Source organism: Eschrichtius robustus, chromosome 2 (assembly GCF_028021215.1).
Source record: "Eschrichtius robustus isolate mEscRob2 chromosome 2, mEscRob2.pri, whole genome shotgun sequence".
Lineage (NCBI taxonomy): Eukaryota > Metazoa > Chordata > Mammalia > Artiodactyla > Eschrichtiidae > Eschrichtius > Eschrichtius robustus.
The window spans coordinates 166,929,922-166,948,136 of NC_090825.1; the positions used below are offsets into that span (position 1 = coordinate 166,929,922).

At 47.2% G+C, this 18,215-nt stretch overlaps 1 protein-coding gene and 1 non-coding gene across 2 annotated transcripts; both read right to left on the reverse strand.

Moving 5' to 3' along the window:
* Window positions 1-334: 334 nt before the first annotated feature.
* Window positions 335-3,833, reverse strand: RPL18A (ribosomal protein L18a). The gene is made up of 5 exons (XM_068536752.1): window positions 3,747-3,833; window positions 2,217-2,396; window positions 1,487-1,616; window positions 697-806; window positions 335-483 (listed from the first exon to the last, which is right to left on the reverse strand). Exons 1-5 carry the CDS (start codon window positions 3,762-3,764, stop codon window positions 391-393), a joined length of 531 nt encoding a protein of 176 aa, XP_068392853.1. The 5' UTR covers window positions 3,765-3,833; the 3' UTR covers window positions 335-390.
* On the reverse strand, window positions 883-1,015 carry LOC137760351 (small nucleolar RNA SNORA68). The gene has a single exon (XR_011073305.1). It is a non-coding gene; the product is annotated as a small nucleolar RNA SNORA68 (small nucleolar RNA).
* Window positions 3,834-18,215: the final 14,382 nt, after the last annotated feature.

Here is an 18,215-nt window from a genome sequence, read left to right on the forward strand (position 1 = left end):
TCAGGGTGCAGCTGTCATCTCACCACCACAGAAATGGGGGGCGGCGGGGGGACGCACAGAGCTGAGAATTGTGTCTAACAAGGCAGGTAAGAAAGATTTGGGGGCCAAACCTGTGGCCTACAGCATACCCCAAAGCTCACAGCACAGAGCTGCCTGCTGGCACTGAGAGAGCTGAGGGGGGCAGGGGCTGGCCATTCCTAGAGCTCCCCTTCTGGAGAATCCAATGTCAGGGCCCTACTCGAGGAGAGGAGGACTCCTCCCCGAGCACTCACAGCTTGGCTGCACCCTTTTGAGTTCTGCAGGGTGTGCAAAGAAAACAACTGCATCTGAGTGCCCGGTTTTCCCAACGAGTTTTATTTGGGCAGACCTGGGAACAGGGAGGCCCTGCATCTAAAAGAAGGTGTTGGGCCTCTTGGTGGTGAAGCGTGGCTTGTGCTGGCGACGGAGAACCCGGTGGGGCAGTGGGAATTTGATCTTGGAGTCCTGTAATATGAAAAGGCAGGCAAGGGTGTTGGGGGGAGGCTCTTAACCTTGTCTCCCAAGGACCACTGAGGTGTGGCCACCCCCACTGGGCTCCTGCGTCAAACCCGGTGCTTTACTGCATCTCCCAAGTCTGGAGGAGCTGCCAGGCCAGTCTGGCGTTCCAGGGCAGCCCCTTCAGCCCAGCCTGCCCAGCAGGGCCCCGAGGGCACTCACGTGGAACTGCTTGACTGCTGGTCGCCGGCACTTGCTGGCTGCGATCTCCTCCACCTTCATGATCTGGATCGAGTGGGCCCGGGCACGGTGCCGGGCGCCCATGTCTCGGTCTACAGGGATCAGAAAGGGGGGCACTTGGGGAACGAGTGGCCACAGCATCTGGTCCCAGCAGGTACTGGCTACCAAGTGTGTAGAACCTCCAAATTCACTTTGAGGGGCATGGCTGCAGGCCCCCAAAGGCGACAAGATCCACTTGCTGTTAGCACCTCTGTTTAAACCGCTGTTACAAGAAACAGCAGTTCTTGGGTTTAGGTGCTTGGACTCTGGTCCTGGTAGGTGACCCACCCTGGGAGCACCTGGGGCTGCGAATGGCAGGTCCCAACACTGGACAGGGGCTGGACTAGGTTCTGAGCAGCAGTTGTCTCTACACAAGGGGCTGACCTCAAACCTCAAGAAGGAGGTTCCAGATGCAGTTGGTGGTGGGTGACTGAACCAGTTCAGGAATGACTCGAGGACCCTCCCTCCAATCTCCTAAGTCCACTTGCTGCCAAGGTTCCAGAAAAAGGTGTGCTTGGGGCATCCTCTCCACTCCTCCTGCCCCCAAAGCAACACCTCCTGTGCCTCCCCTGTCACCATCCCTGGGACTCCCACCTACCCCCAAGAAAGCTCTTGCGTTTGTCCTGTCTTGTGTCTTCCTGTCCAGTCTGGCAGGAAGGATGTCAGACTGAGCTACAAGTACCTGCTCTGTGAGCCTAAAGGAGGGACCTGGTTTGGGGACCCGGCGGCTTACAGCACTGGGTGACAGCACCGGCTGTGGTCAGGTCCCGGTACTCCCGGTACATGTTGTGGGTGCCACTGCGGGAGTCATAGCGCAGCCAGATGCCGAAGTTCTTCACCCGCAGGGGAGATTTTTCGAACACCTGCCAAGGAGAGGAGACCAGCTGAGGCGAGAGCAGCAAGTGGGCTTCAATCAGACCCCCTCCATCCCTGAACCTCTGCTCCCGCCCCGCCCCGCCACTCCAAAGGACAGCCCAGCCCCCAGGCCTCTCCTGCCTATTTCCCAGTCCCCGAACCTTCAGACATCTGAGGAGAAATCTGCTGTGCAAGGGAAATTCCCATAGCAACAGCAGGGGTGCAGAGCAGACCAGGCCGAGATGCTTCCCCCATGGGGACTGACACAGCTCCAGACCACCCCTCAACACAACTCTCCTGGGACCATCTGGGCCCAAAACCACCTGCTGCCCAGTGTAGCCTCACAGTGCAGAGTCCAGCATCTCCCCCCACACTTTACAGATGAGGCCCAGCCTCAACCAAGGGGTCCCAGCAGGCCTTCCCTGGGCCTTGGGCTTTCTCATTAGGAAAAGGGCACCAAGTCACCTATTCCATCCCAACCTAGGGCCTGAAGAGCACAAGGGAACAGACCAGAGTTTGTAAAGTCTGCTAATTCTGTGGGGTGACAGCTGCCCCATGGGAGGGTGTAAATCCTCTCCGGATCCCACCCAGCCTCAGACACCCCATACCTGTCCACAGTAGACAATTTCCCCTGAAGACTTCTTCATCTTCTTCAGCTGAGATACAAAGTACCAGAAGCGGGACTTGGCAACAACATGGTTAGGCGCAAAGATCCGCATGCGATAGAGGGGCGGCGTGCGGCACTTGGGGGTTGGCAGGCAGCGCCCCACCACCTTGTATTCTCGAAGCTGAAAGAGAAATGGGGGTGAGGTGGGGCCAGCACCCAAAGCCCAGAGGTAACTGTGGAAACTCACTGTGCTCCCCTTCCCAAGCCTGTTGACAACTGGATCAGGGGACAAAGAAGGGCAAGTCCCACCCCAGGGCCTCCATGTGAAATCTGGCTGACTGTGGGTCATGCCACTGTCTGAGCCTTCCACATAAAAGGGAGTGAGAGTGGGGAGGATTGACCAAGGTGCCTGCATGCCCTCTGCCCTGGCTCAGGAAAGCTGGGTGAGGGTCTCAACCCCTCCCTTCCTCTCCCTTTCTATGGGTTGGCCTGGAACAGTCAAGCTGTCTCCTTCCTCCAGAGCATTTCTGCAGTTCACAGTAACTTGCCAAAATCCTCTTTCATTCCAGACCCCAGAGACAGTGACCAGCCTGGGATCTCACAGCCAACTCCAAGCAGAACCAGGACAAGAATCCAGTTCCCTGCCCAGCTCTGGGCTCCCTGCACTGCTGTCATGACTTGCAGCTGCCTCAGTTTTCCCAGCTGCAGTCCAAGGGGTTTGGACTCCCAAGTGTAAGCTCCCTGTTTACACAGACGCAAAAGGTGAAGATGTCTGCCAGGTCCAAATCCTGTGATATACTAGAAAAGAGCCACCTCCATAAGATGACCCGTCACCATTTTACTACTATCAATAGAAAATAACCCCAAACCTCACAAACTCGGTTCCTACTTCTATCTCTCAACCTGACTCATCGGCCTCCCAGACCACCCATTCAGGAAGGGATACCGATGCGGTCGGCCCCTTTTCCAGTGTGGAAACTGGGGCTGGAAAACTGAAAATGACCCACCCATACTGTTTCTCCCCAGGGCCTACTCTTCCATCTCTGTGCTATTAACACCCTCTGATTTTGCCCAGCACTCTCCACAGCGATAAGGCTCGCACTCTCCATGTCAGCTCGGACTTACAAATTTCTTCTATTTCTCTCACAGCCATACCAGGAGAAACAGAATTCTATTGCCATCCCTCCCCTCCCCGCCCTCCCGCCACCTTGTCCACTTTGCTGACGGGGAAACTGAGGCTCGGAAGCTCAATGAGGTGCCGCGGCGCATGTTTCCACGCCGCGCATCTTGTCCCTTCCCCTGGAAAGGAGACTCGGCCTCCCCGGCCTCCGCGATCCCCGAGCCGGCCCGGGCCATGCACCGGCCTCCCCACGCGGCTCCGCAGTGGCCGCCATGTTGGCTGCAACTGGGGACGGCGGCGCGCGGGACCTAGCCGGAGCAAGCACTTCCCGCGTGTCCCATGCCTCCTCCCGTGGCCCACGATTCGGTCCGCTTCGCGTTCCCACTCCCTGCCCCACCGCGCTCATCTTACCGTGCCCGAGGCCTTCATAACGCTCTACCCGCGCTCGCCGCCACCCTCGAAAAGGAAGTGACCGCCCTCGCGCAGCCGCTCAACTCGACATCGTGGCCGGAAGTCCCTCCCATTCGAGGCCGCGAGCCCATTGGCTCGTCGGCCCCGAGCTCAATAAGATCTGCTTCTTCATTGGCTCCAGATCCACCAAACTCTCACAGCCCGGCCTCCGTTTGCGGCGAGACTACAGCTCCCAAGACGTGGGGAGACTAGCCCTCCTGTTCAAATGCGACGTAAGGGAGCGTCGGCGCGCGCGCATGACGGGACTTGTAGATAACGCTGGGAGGTCTCGGTGGCCCGTTCCGGGTTCCACTTCCCTGGCAAACTTATGCATATAGAAGTACACCTCGGGTGGTCTAGGGGCTATGATGAGGTAGCGGCGCTTCTTCCCACTCCGGGTCTCTTTTCTCCCGGAGGTGTGTTACGGAGTTTTCGAGTTCTCTTCTGTTAAATGGGAATAATACTGGTGTTTTTCCTCCTGGAAATGTTACAATAATTAGATAAAATAGGGCTTCCCTGGTGGCGCAGTGGTTAAGAATCCACCTGCCAATGTAGGAGACACGGGTTCAAGCCCTGGTCCGGGAAGATCCCACATGCCGCGGAGCAACTAAGCCCGTGCACCACGACTACTGAGTCTGCGCTCTAGAGCCTGCGAGCCACAACTACTGAACCCGCGAGCCACAACTACTGAAGCCCATATGCCTAGAGCCCGTGCTCCGCAACGAGAGAAACCACCGCAATGAGAAGTCTGCGCACCTCAATGAAGAGTAGCCCCTGCTCGCCACAACTAGAGAAAGCCCGCGCACCGAAATGAAGACCCAACACCGCCAAAAATAAATTTTAAAAAAATTAGATAAAATAACTCGTGTAAAACGCCAGGCACAGAGCAATTAACAAGGGCTAACGTTCATTAAGAGATGGAATGGTAGTTATTATTATTATGGGGGGGTGTCTGATTTGTGTTTCATAGTAGCAGATATTCAAACCCCATCTGCTTGCTTCCAGTACAGATCCTGGGGCAGCGACGGACGGGGGTGCAGAGCGGGGGGGGGGGCGCTAGAACCGATCAAGGTGCAGCCCCACCTTTGAGGGGCTCCGGGCTTAGCAATTTGTTGGGGCAAAAAGAGGCTCTCCTGGAGGGGAGACCGAGAATGGAAAAGGAAAGAACCCACGATGTCAGGCTGTGAAGAAAAGCAAAGAGGAAAGAGGGTAAATTGGAGGGTTTATTTTAGGAGGGAGGGTTCTTGGAGGAGGTGACAAATGAGCCCAGTTAGAATTTTTTTTATTAAGTAAAAAATTAATAACGGTTTAATTAAGATGTAGTTCACATGCCATACAATTCACACATTTAAATTGTACAATTCAATGGTTTTTAAAATTGCATTTACAGATATATATATGTGTGTATGTATTTATATATATAAACACACACACACAGTTGTGCAACGTCACCGTAAAATTTGGAACATTTCCATAATCCCCCAAAGAAGCCCCTTACCCTTAGCAGTCACTTTCCATTCCCTCCCCCTTCCCCAGCCCAAGGGTACTAAGAATCTACTTTCTACCTCTATGGAGTTCCCTATTCTAGACATTTTACATAATTGGAATCATATAAAGTGAGATCTTTTGTGATTGGCTTCTTTCACTTAGCATATGTTTTCAAGGTTCATTCACATTATATCATGGATCAGTACTTCATTTCTTTTTATGGCTGAATAATATTCTATTGTGTAGATATATTTTGTTCATCCATTCTTCAGTTGATGGACATTTTCGTGGTTTCCACTTTTTGGCTATTGTAAATAAGGAGATAATTACAGTTGCTTGCAAATCTTTGTGTCAATGTATGCTTTCATTTCTCTTGGGTATTGCTAGAGGTGGAATTGCTGGGTCACATGGTAATTCTGTGTTTAACTGCCAGAGTATTTTACAAAATGCCTGCATCATTTTACATTCCCATCAGTAATGTGTGAGGGCTCCAAATTCACTTCCTCACTGACGCTTTTAATTATTTGTCTTTTATTATAACCATCCTAGTGGGTGTGAAGTGGTATCTCATTGTATTTTTTATTTGCTTTTCCCAGATGACTAATGATATTGGGCATCTTTTCCTGTGCTTATTGGCCATACGTATATCTTCTTCGGAGAAATGTCTATTCAAATTCTTTGCCCATTTTTAAATTGAGTGTGTTTTTTTAAAAATAACTGAGTTGTAAGGGTTCTTCATATATTCTAGAGATTCATAGTTTCTTATCAGATAGATGATTTGCAAATTTTTTTTCATTCTGTGGGTTAACGTTTCACTGTCTTGATGGAGTCCTTTGAAGCACAAAAGTTTTTAATTTTGAAGTCCAACTTATCTATTTTTTCTTTTGCTGCTTGTGCTTGTGGTGTCATGTCTAAGAAACTACTGGCTAATCCACAGTTATGATGTTTATGTCTATGTTTTCTTCTAATACTTTTATAATTTTAGCTCTTATATTTAGGCTTTTGATCCATTTTGAGTTAATTTTATGTATGATATGAAACAACGGTCCACTTCATTCTTTCACATGTGGATATTCAGTTGTTCCAGAACCATTTGTTGAAAAGATTATTCTTTCCCCTTTGAATTGTCAAAGATAAATGTGTTTATTTCTGGCTTCTTAATTTTATTCCATTGATCTATATATCTACCTTTATGCCGGTACCACATTGTTTTGATTGCTGTAGCTTTGTAGTAAGTTTTGAATTGGGAAGTATGAATTCTACAGTTTTGATCTTGTTTTTCAAGATCAAAAAGGCTATTTGGGGTCCCTTAGATTTTCCTATGAAGTTTAGGATTAACTTATCAATTTCTGCAAAGAAGCCAGCTGAGATTTTGACAGGGATTGTTTTGAATCTGTAGATCAATTGGGGGAGTGTTGTCACCTTAACAACAGTACATCTGCCATTTTACTTTTTGTTTTTCTATGTGTCCCACGTCTTTTTTGTCTTTCCTCTATTCTTCCTTTACTGCTTTCCTTTTTTCCCCCAGTTGTATTGAGATATAGTTGACATATAACACTGTATTAGTTTCAGGTGTACAATATAAGGATTTGATATACGTATATGTTGTGAAATGATCACTACAATAAGTTTCGTTAACACATCCATTACCTGACATAGTTACAGTTTTTTTCCCTTGTGTTGAGAACTTTAAGATCTATTTTCTCAGCAAATTTCAAACATACAATACAGTATTGTTAACTATAGTCATCATGCTGTACATTACATCCCCAGAACTTATTTATCTTGTCACTGGAAGTTTGTACCTTTTGACTCCCTTCACCCATCTCCCCTACCCCACAGATGCAAAAGGTGAAGATGTGTTTCTGTGAGTTCATTTTTTTAGATTCCACATATAAATGGAACCTATGTGTGGTATCTACATGTAAGTGGGGATCATACAGTATTTGTTTTTCTCTGTGTGACTTATTTCACTAAGCATAATACCCTCAAGGTCCATCCATGTTGCTGGAAATAGCAAGATTTCCTTCTTTTCAATGGCTAATAGTCCCTTGTATACATATTCCACATTTTGTTTATCCAGTCATCTGTTGATGAACACATAGGTTGCTTCCATGTCCTAGCTATTGTAAATAATGCTGCAATGAAATGGGAGTGCAAATATCTTTTTGAGTGAGTGTTATTGCTTTCCTTCAGATAAATATACAGAGGTGGAATTGCTGGATCATATGGTAGTTCTAATTTTAATTTTTTTTTAGGAACCTCCATACTGTTTTCCATAGTGGCTTCGTCAATTTACATTTGTACCAGCAGTGAAAGAGGGTTCCTTTTTCTCCATATTCTCACCTCCAATTGTTACCTCTTGTCTTTTTTTTTTTTTTTTTGGGGGGGGGGGTGGGCGCACCGCAGGCGTGTGCTATCTTAGTTCCCCGACCATGGATCGAACCCACGCCCGCTGCAGTGGAAGCACGGAGTTTTAACCGCTGGACTGCCAGGGAAGTCCCACTCTTGTCTTTTTGATGCTAGCCATTTTAACAGGTGTGAAGTGGTATTTCACTGTGTGTTTTTTTTTAAAATTAATTAATTAATTTGGCTGCGTTGGGTCTTCGTTGCTGCGCGCGGGCTTTCTCTAGTTGCGGTGAGCAGGGGCTACTCTTCGTTGAGGTGAGTGGGCTTCTCACTGCGGTGGCTTCTCTTGTTGCGGAGCACGGGCTCTAGGTGCGTGGGCTTCAGTATTTGTGGCACACGGGCTCAGTAGTTGTGGCTCGCGGGCTCTAGAGCACAGGCTCAGTAGTTGTGGTGCACGGGCTTAGTTGCTCTGCAGCATGTGGGATCTTCCCGGACCAGGGCTCGAACCCATGTCCCCTGCATTGGCAGGTGGATTCTTAAACACTGCGCCACCAGGGAAGTCCTTTTTAAAAAAAAAAAAAAATTTATTTATTTATTTTGGCTGCACTGGCTCTTAGATATGGCAGGCGGGACCTTCGTTTTGGTGTGCAGGATCTTTAGTTGTTGCATGTGGACTCTTAGTTGCAGCATGCATGCAGGATCTCGTTCCCCGACCAGGGATTGAACCTGGGTCCTCTGCATTGGGAGCGTGCAGCCTTACCCAGTGGACCACCAGGGAAATCCCTGCCTTTTCATTTTGTTGATGGTTTCCTTTGCTGTGCAGAAGCTTTTTAGTTTGATATAGTACCACTTGTTTATTTCTTTACTGCTTTCTGTTGCATGAAGCAACTATTTTCTAATGTAACATTTTACTTCCTTTAATGATTTTTTTCACTGTATTTTTTGAGTTATTTCCTTAGTGCTTGCTTTAGGGCTTACTGTATACATCTCAACTTAGAATCTTCTTGGATTTATGCTGCCTTAATTTTAAGGACATACAGAAATGTTGCTCCTACATAGCTCATTTCCTCTTCCCCTTTTTGTCCTATTATTGTTATTATTGTTATACATATTACATCTACATATGTTACAAAACAAACAATACATTGTTATAATGATTACTCCATGCAGTTATATGTCTGTTAAAGAATCCAAGAAACTAAAGGAGGGCAAGTATATATTTATAGAGTTGTTATATTAATTTTCTCCTTTCGAATTTCTGGTTCTCTTCCTTTGTTTTTGTCGATTAGAGTTACTGAAATGGAGCAGGGCCCTATAGTCCTTCCCCCCCATGTCCTCTGCTTGCCTTTCGTCTGTGACAAAAACTTTAGCCAAAGCATAAGTTTAATCAGAGAAGTGAGAAAAATGCATAAACAAAGGAAAACAGTCCAACAAGACTAAATAATAACAGTTTAGCCAATAAACATAGTCAAGGACCTTTAGTTCCTCTTCATGGGCTATAGATAATATTCTGAGCTATATCCTGTGAGCTGTCTTATAGGTACCAAAATCCTCACCAGGTGGAAGAAGTTAACTACATGATGACCAGACTGTAGCCATGACATAAGCTGCCACAATTCCAAGAATTGGCCTCAAGGAAATGGGAACAAACCGACCCTAGAACTGAAAATTAACTGTACTTACAACAATCAAGATGACGCTGGTCAGACAACCGCGTGACCAATTTCAAGACGACTGCCAGAGCTGACTGTGCAATTTCTGCACGTAGCCCCCTCCCTCTGTCTATAAAAGCTCTTGCCCACTGATTGTCAGTTGGGGGGAGTTGGCTTTTGGAAGGAGTCACCCCCCTCCCCCCCGCCGCCACTCGGTTGCCGGCATCCAAAATAAAGCAAACTTTCCACCAGCTTGCCTATTATTTGTTTGTTTGTTTATTTATTTTTGGCTGCGTTGGGTGTTCGTTGCTGCACGCGGGCTTTCTCTAGCTGCGGCGAGCGGGGGCTACTCTTCGTTGCAGTGTGCGGGCTTCTCATTGCGGTGGCTCCTCTTGTTGTGGAGCACGGGCTCTAGGCATGTGGGCTTCAGTAGTTGTGGCACGTGGGCTCAGTAGTTGTGGTGCATGGGCTTAGTTGCTCCGCGGCATGTGGGATCTTCCCGGTCCAGGGCTCCAACCCGTGTCCCCTGCATTGGCAGGCGGATTCTTAACCACTGCGCCACCAGGGAAGCTCTAGCTTGCCTCTTTATTGGCGTTTGAGCAGCGAGCAGCCGGACTGCATTTTCAGTAACATTACTACCTGGTGTCATTTCCTGACTTCAATACAGCTTTGTTCCTCTCATCTCCTTTGCGCTATTATTGACAAATATATTACATTTCTATATGTTATAGGCCCCCAAATAAAATTAATATATATTTTTATACACCCGCTTTTTAAAATCAGATGAGACAAAAGGAGAAGAAATATGCATGTATGCTCTTTATTATAATTACAGAATTACCTTAATCTGTGGTCTTTAATTTTTTGGTATGCATTCCAATTAATGCTTTTTATTTCCCCTCCCGCATTTTGGGGTCTTTCTGTGCTGAAGAAGTCGTGATCCCAACATGGGCAGGAGATAAGTTAGTCCATGTCTTCCAGGTGGACACTTAGGTTGTGAAAATTGGGAAACTTGGCGGGAGAACATGATGGAGGAAGGGCGGTCAGGGCATCAGGCCTACACCCTCCTGGCTCTGGCCCCTCGCCTGGGCCGTCCCACAGGCGAGAGGCGACTCTACCCGAACAGCGCTGCCGCAAGTGTCCACTAGGTGGCAGCAGAGCCCTCGCCCGTCTTTGCCGGGTCGAGGCCAATAGCCGGTGACATCTGTGTGGGATACGCACAGGTTCGAATCCCACCGAGTGTTTCCGGGCGCATCACTGCTCTGGGCCTCAGTTTCCCTATCCGTAAGGTGAGGTTAATAATAGTCCCCAGCTCTTAGGATTGTTGGGAGGTTTAAATGGCGTGTAATTGTTTGGACTGGGGTGGCAGGGGCTCTGCCTTTGCTGGCTGTGCCCTTCCCACTGTGCCTGAACTCTAGGCCTCGGTTTCCCCAGGCTGCGGGGAGGGAACAGGCGGTGAAAAGAGGTCCTGGAGCCTGGGGCACAAATCGAGTCCTGGGAGGGCAGGAGAGGGTCCAGAGGAGGGGAAGTAAGAAGGACAGGGGAGGAGAAGGGAAAGGGAAGGAGGATGAAGTAGAGAGGGAGGGTCACAGGCAGAGCCCTGGCCTTGGACCTGGCGCTTCTATCTCCAAAGCCTGGGTCAGGGTGACCCCTGCAGCTAGGAGGAGGAACGAACGTGTGGGGTGTGTGTGTGTGTTCTGCCTAAAAACCTTTTTTTTTTTTTTTTTTTGGCATTTTGGTTCTGCCTGGCAAGTTTTGCCATGGTCTCCGCCACGCCCCTGACCCACCCTCTTGCGCCTGCGCACCCCTCCCGGCTCCCCCACCTCGCGCCACGCAGGAACCCGAGCCGGATAAGCTGGTGCTGGACCGGGGATCTCAAGCCAGGCGTCCCTCCGTTTCTGTCATCACCATTCATTTAGGTGCAGCCAGGTTCCTGGTTCGAGAGGCGGCCCCTGAGCACCCGGGAACAGTTTGTTAATCCAGGCTTCTCGGGTGCACCTCGGCTTGCATCACCAAGTAGCCCCTCCTATCTTGACTGTCACCTTCGGAGCTCCCCTATCTTGCCCACCCCCTTCTCCATCTCGGCTACTGGCACCTCCATCCTTCCAGAGCTCGGCTGGCAGGAGTTCTGCTCCTGTCTTTTTGTCCCCAAAACGTCCGCAAGACATCCACTCCCCAGGTGCCACCCCATCCTGGCCCTAGCCTCCTGCCCCCTCCTCTCCTGTCCCCAATTGTCCCTACTCCCAACTTCCTAGGGCTCCTCTGCCAAATTCATTCATTCACTCATTCATTCATTCATTCATTCATTCATTCATTCATCAGTGCTTACTGTGTATCGGGAACTGGGACACAGCTCTGACAAGGATAACCAAAAACTCCAGCCCTGGGGGAGCTGACATACTACTGGGGGAAATGGACAAAAACAAGATAAATAAGAAAAATGCATGCCACAGCAGAGCGTGGTGTGTGCTGGGGAGAAAAATTAAGTGAGGAAGGTGCTCTCTGTGGGCTCCGTGCAGCTATCTCCCCCACAACCCACGCCCAGGGGCCAGACCCCCATTTCCCTTTCTCAGCCTAATTTGGGGTGGGGGAGTCCTAGGGCGTTGTGAGGTGGGGAAGCAAAGCAAGCTGGAGGCTCCACTTCCCCCAGCTTCAATTTTCCCATCTGTAAATGGGAATCACAGTGCACACCTCTGAGGTTGTTTTGAGGATTAAATGAATTACTATGTGTCAAAAGCCTCAGTGGGGGGCTTCCCTGGTGGCTCAGTGGTTAAGAATCTGCTTGCCAATGCAGGGGACGTGGGTTCAGTCCCTGGTCAGGGAAGATCCCATATGCTCGGAGCAAGTGAGCCTGTGCACCACAACTACTGAAGCCCGCACGCGACAACTACTGAAGCACGCGCGCCTAGAGCCCGTGCTCCGCAACAAGAGAAGCCACCGCAATGAGAAGCCCGCGCACCGCAATGAAGAGTAGCCCCCCTGCTCGCTGCAGCTAGAGAAAGCCCGCGCACAGCAACAAAGACCCAACACAGACAAAAAAAGAAAAAATAAAATAAAAGCCTCAATGGGTGCCTGGTGTACTGGTGAGCGCTTGATATGTGTTTGCTGTTCTCATTATCAGTGATGGGTTTGGTTCATGGTCAAGCTCCGAACAGCAGCTCCAGGAATTCCCATTTCCCCTCGCAATCTATGTAGTTAAATATGTTTCATTTTTTTGATCAAACACTTAACTTTTAAACACTATTAACAGATACAAAATTCAACAGGCACAAAAAGGAAAACAACATAAACTGTCTCCCTCTTTCACCTATCATGGCTCCCCGGTTCTCTGCCCCAGCGGACACCATGGGAACAAGTTGTTTATGTTTCCCTGCAAAGAGAGTCTTCACCAATACGAGGAAATCTTCATTGTCTCTTCTCTTTCTATACAAACTGAAGCTTCCTGCCCAGACTTCCTGCACCTTGCTTTTTCCCTCACAGAATATCTGGGAGGTCTTCCCACACTGTCAGCATTGGGCTACCTTATTCTTTTGCATATCTGCATAATATTCCATGCTGAGAATGGCCATAGTTTATTCAGTGAATCCCCTGTGGCTGGACATCTAGGTTGTTTCCAACTGATTGCTGTTATAAGAGTGCTTTGATGAATAAATAACAGTGCATAGGTATCATTCCTGGAAGGCTCATTTACTAGAAGGAGACTTGCTGGGTTTTGGGGCAATTTCTTCAGCTTCGTCTGGTCCCTTCCATTGGGCTAGGTCATTTCCACTTTTTTTTTTTTTTGGCTGTGCTGCACGGCTTGTAGGATCTTAGTTCCCCAACCAGGGATCAAACCCACAGCAGTGGAAGCGAGGAGTCCTAACCACTGGACCACCAGGGAATTCCCTCATTTCCACTCTTGACAGCAGCAAACGAGAATTTGTTCCTGCAGACCCTCAAGAATACACCAAGTTCTCACACTTTTCATCTGTGATGGACTGACAGGTGGGAAATGGCCCTTTGGTATTCCTTCCTCCCTACCACCCATCTTTTCGGCTTGACTGAAGTATAATTGGAGTCCACAAAATTGCACTTATTTAAAATGCACACTTTACATAGTTTTGACAAGTGTGTAAATCTATGAAATCATGACTTCGATCAAGATCATGAACACCGGGCTTCCCAGGTGGTGCAGTGGTTGAGAATCGGCCTGCCAATGCAGGGGACACGGGTTCGAGCCCTGGTCCGGGAAGACCCCACACGCGCAGAGCAACTAAGCCCGTGCGCTACAACTACTGAGCCTGTGCTCTAGAACCCGCGAGCCACAACTACTTAACCCGCATGCCACAACTACTGAAGCCCGTGCGCCTAGAGCCCGTGCTCCACAACAAGAGGAGCCACCGCAATTAGAAGCCCACGCACTGCAACGAAGAGTAGCCCCCGCTCGCTGCAACTAGAGAAAGCCCGCGTGCAGCAACGAAGACCCAACAACGAAGACCCAATGCAGCCAAAAATAAATAAATAAATTTATTTTTAAAAAAAAATCATGAACGCCATCCCCCACAGTATCCTGCACCCCTTTGCTGTGCTTTTTCTCCACTTTCATCCCCAGGCAACCCTGATCTGCTTTCTGTCACTAAGATGAGTTTGCACGGTCCAGAATTTTATATGGAAGCTTCGTGCTTGTTTTCTTTCACTCAGCATGATGATTCAGAGATTGTTCCATGTTGTTGTTTGTATCAGTAGTTCATTCCCTTTTATTGCTGAGTTGTATTGCACTGGATGGCTGGACCACAGCTTGTTCATTCATTCACCTGCTGATGAACTTTTAGGTTGTTTTCTGTTTAAGACTATTACAAATAAAGCTTCGATGAACGGTGGAATACAAGGCCTTGCATGGACATCCATTTTATTTTCTCTAAATACCTAGGAGTGGAATCTCTGGGTCAGAGTGTAATTCTATGTTCAGCTTTAAGAAACTGCCAAACTCTTTTCCACAGTGGCTGCATCATTTTGCGTTCCCACCAGCAATGCATTGTCAACACTTGTTATTGTCTGTCTTTTTTAATTTTTCCCATTCTAGTGGGTGTGAGATGGTATTTTCATGTGGTTTTGATTTGCATTTCCCTGATGGCTAGCGATGTTGAGCATCTTTTCATGTGCTTGTTGGCCATTCATACATCCTCTTTGGTGAAGTGTCTGTTCAAATCTGTTGCCCAATTTCTTATTGAGTTGTTTGTCTTTTATTATTGAGTTGTTGGAGTTATTGATATATTCTGGATACAGGTACTTTGTTTATTTAATATATGCATTGCCAATATTTTCTCCTGATCTATGTCTTGCCTTTCTGTTTTCTCAGTGGTGTCTTTTAAAAAGATTTTTTTTTCTTTTTAAGATTTTTTTTTAAAAACCAAAGGGTTTTTTTTTTTTTTGATGGTGAGTTCCATATTTTTTCAAATTTATTTATTTATTTATTTATTTATTCATCTTTGGCTATGTCGGGTCTTCGTTTCTGTGAGGGCTTTCTCTAGTTGTGGCAAGCAGGGGCCACTCTTCATCACGGTGCGCGGGCCTCTCACTATCGTGGCCTCTCTTGTTGCGGAGCACAGGCTCCAGACGCGCAGGCTCAGTAATTGTGGCTCACGGGCCCAGTTGCTCCGCGGCATGTGGGATCTTCCCAGACCAGGGCTCGAGCCCGTGTCCCCTGCATTAGCAGGCAGCTTCTCAACCACTGCGCCACCAGGGAAGCCCAAGATTTTTTTTTTTTTGATGTGGACCATTTTTAAAGTCTTTATTGAATTTGTTACAATATTGCTTCTGTTTTATGTTTTGTTGTTTTGGCCATGAGGCATGTGGGATCTTAGCTCCCCGGCCAGGGATTGAACCCACACCCCCTGCATTGGAAGGCGAAGTCTTAACCACTGGACCACCAGGGAAGTCCCTCTGTGTGTCTTTTGAAGAGCAAAATGATGAAGTCTAACTTATCAATGTTTTCTAGCTGAGACAACTTTGCCTACCACAGTTTGCAAAAATTTTTCTTCTATGTTTTTTTCTAGATGTCTTATACCTTTAGGTTATACATTCAGGTCTGTGATCCTTTTTTTTTTTTTTTTTTTTTAATTTATTTATTTATTTATTTTTGGCTGTGTTGGGTCTTCGTTTCTGTGCGAGGGCTTTCTCTAGTTGCGGCAAGTGGGGGCCACTCTTCATCACGGTGCGCAGGCCTCTCACTATCGCGGCCTCTCTTGTTGCGGAGCACAAGCTCCAGACACGCAGGCTCAGTTATTGTGGCTCACGGGCCTAGTCGCTCCGCGGCATGTGGGATCTTCCCAGACCAGGGCTCGAACCCGTGTCCCCTGCACTGGCAGGCAGACTCTCAACCACTGCGCCACCAGGGAAGCCCTGTGATCCATTTTGAGTTAATTTTATGTATGATGTGAGGTAAGGGTTGATGTTAATTGTTTCCCATATGATGTCTAGTTGTTCCAGTACTGTTTGTTGACAAAACTTTCCTTTCCTCCATTTAGTTGCCTTAGTATCTGTGTCAACAATCAACTGGCTATATTTATATGAGTCTGTTACTCAATCTATTCTGTTTTATTGATCTACCTATCTTTTCACCAATACCAAATTGTCTTGATTACTCTAGCTCTATAATAAGCCTAGAAGTCAGGTAGAATAAGTCCTCTGATTTTATCTTCTTTTTAAAAGTCACCTTGGCCCTTTGCAATTCTATATGAATTTTAAAGTCAGTGCCAGTTTCTATAAAAAAAATTCTGCTGAATTTAGATTGGAATTACATTGACTCTGTAGACCATTTTGGGGAGAACTGATGTTTTAATAACATTGAGTCTTCCAACCCATGAACATGGTATTTCTTTCCATTTATTTATGTATTCATGAATTTCTCTCAGCAATATCTGTAGCTTTTAGTATAACAATCTTAGACTTCTTTTGTTAGATTTATTCCTAGGTATTTTATCTTTTTGGTGCTGCTGCAAATGGCATTTAAAATTGTTTTCATTTTCAGTTGTTTCCTGCTAGTATATAAAAATTCAACTGAATTTTATACATTAATTTTTTAACCTGTGAACTTGCTAAATTCATTTATTAGTTCTAGTAGTTGTCATAGATTCCCTTGGATTTTTTATATAAACAATCATATCATCTGCAAACAGGGACAAATTTACCTCCTCCTTTCCAATCTTTAAACCTTTTATTTATTTTTCTTGCTTCATTGCAATGGTTATGACCTCCAGAACAATGTTGAATAGAAGAGGTGAGAATGGACATCCTTGTCTTTTTCCCAATCTCAGAAGGACACAATTCAGTCTTTTACATTAAGTATAATATTACCTGTAGACTTTTTTGGTAGGTATTCCTTATCAGATTGAGGAAGTTCCCATTTGCACATGGTTTGCTAAGACTTTTTATCATGAATAGGTGTTGAATTTCATCATTTCCTGCATCCATTAAAATAATCATATAGTTTCACTATACAGTTGATCCTTGAACAACTTGGGGGGTTAGGGGTGCTGACCCCCATGCATTCAAAAATCCATGGATAACTTTATATTCAGCCCTCCATATCTGAGGGCCCACTGATTCAACCAACTGCAGAATGTGCAGTACTGTAGTACATATTTATTGAAAAAAATCTGTGTATAAGTGGACCCTCACAGTTCAACCCCATGTTATTCAAGGGTCAATCCTGCTTTTAATTTGCATTTCTCTTATTATGAGTGAGGCTGAGCATCTTTTTCTGGGTTTAACAGCTATTTGTATTTCATTTTCTGTGATTTCTGGATTCATATCCTGCTAAGTCATCGGCATTTTCTAATTGTCTTCTAGGAGTTGCTTATATTATGAAGATATTTTATCCATGACATGAGCTTACCTTTGTTTCCAGTTCCATTTGTTTATTCTTTGTATTTATGGCTTTTTGCCTGCAGAAAATTTGGGATATTTGCATCACTGAAGTTTCCAATTTATTCATTTTTTAATTATTTAATTACTTATTTATGGCTGTGTTGGGTCTTCGTTTCCGTGAGAGGGCTTTCTCTAGTTGTGGCAAGCGGGGGCCACTCTTCATCGCGGTGCGCGGGCCTCTCACTATCGCGGCCTCTCGTTGCGGACCACAGGCTCCAGACGCGCAGGCTCAGTAGTTGTGGCTCACGGGCCTAGTTGCTCTGCGGCATGTGGGATCTTCCCAGACCAGGGCTTGAACCCGTGTCCCCTGCATTGGCAGGCCGATTCTCAACCACTGCGCCACCAGGGAAGCCCTCCAATTTATTCTTGGGCAAATTCTGGGCTCTGCTTCCTGCAATCTCCTCATGGAGACGTCACATGCCCCTATCTGGGACTGATGGTGCCACCTTTGTCCTGACTCTGTTCCCCTTCTGCTCATTCTCAACATACCACGGTGACCATAGAGTTGTCAGGGGCCTAGAGACTCACTGTCCTTCCTGGAGGGCAGGAACCTCCCTCTCAGGGCCAGGGATGGGAGTACACGTTTGCATTCTTCTTTGCTGAAGCCACCCAGGAAATGAAAGAAAAATACTATGGCTAAGCTCCCATGCAGCACTTCCTGCCACAAGCCTGCTCTGGCTCCCACTGTGCTGAGGACACAACTCATACCTCTTCCCTCCACCCACAAGGCCCCACTGATGCCTCCAAACGTCTCAGCACACCTTTTCCCTGCCACCCTGTCCTTCTCAGGAACGCTGTGACCTTGCCCAGCTTCTCAGCCTTTGCCTGGGCTGTTCCTCTGCCGGAACTCCCCACACCTCCAGATCACTCTCTGGTTAATTCTACTTGTCCTTGGATTTCAGTATCAAAGTCACTTCCTCCACGCATCCCTCCCAGACTCAGCGTTCCTCCTAGCAGCCTGGCACCGAGGGCCACTGAAACACTGATTCGATAATAGTTTATTTATTGTCATCTCCCCCACTAGACTGTTGGC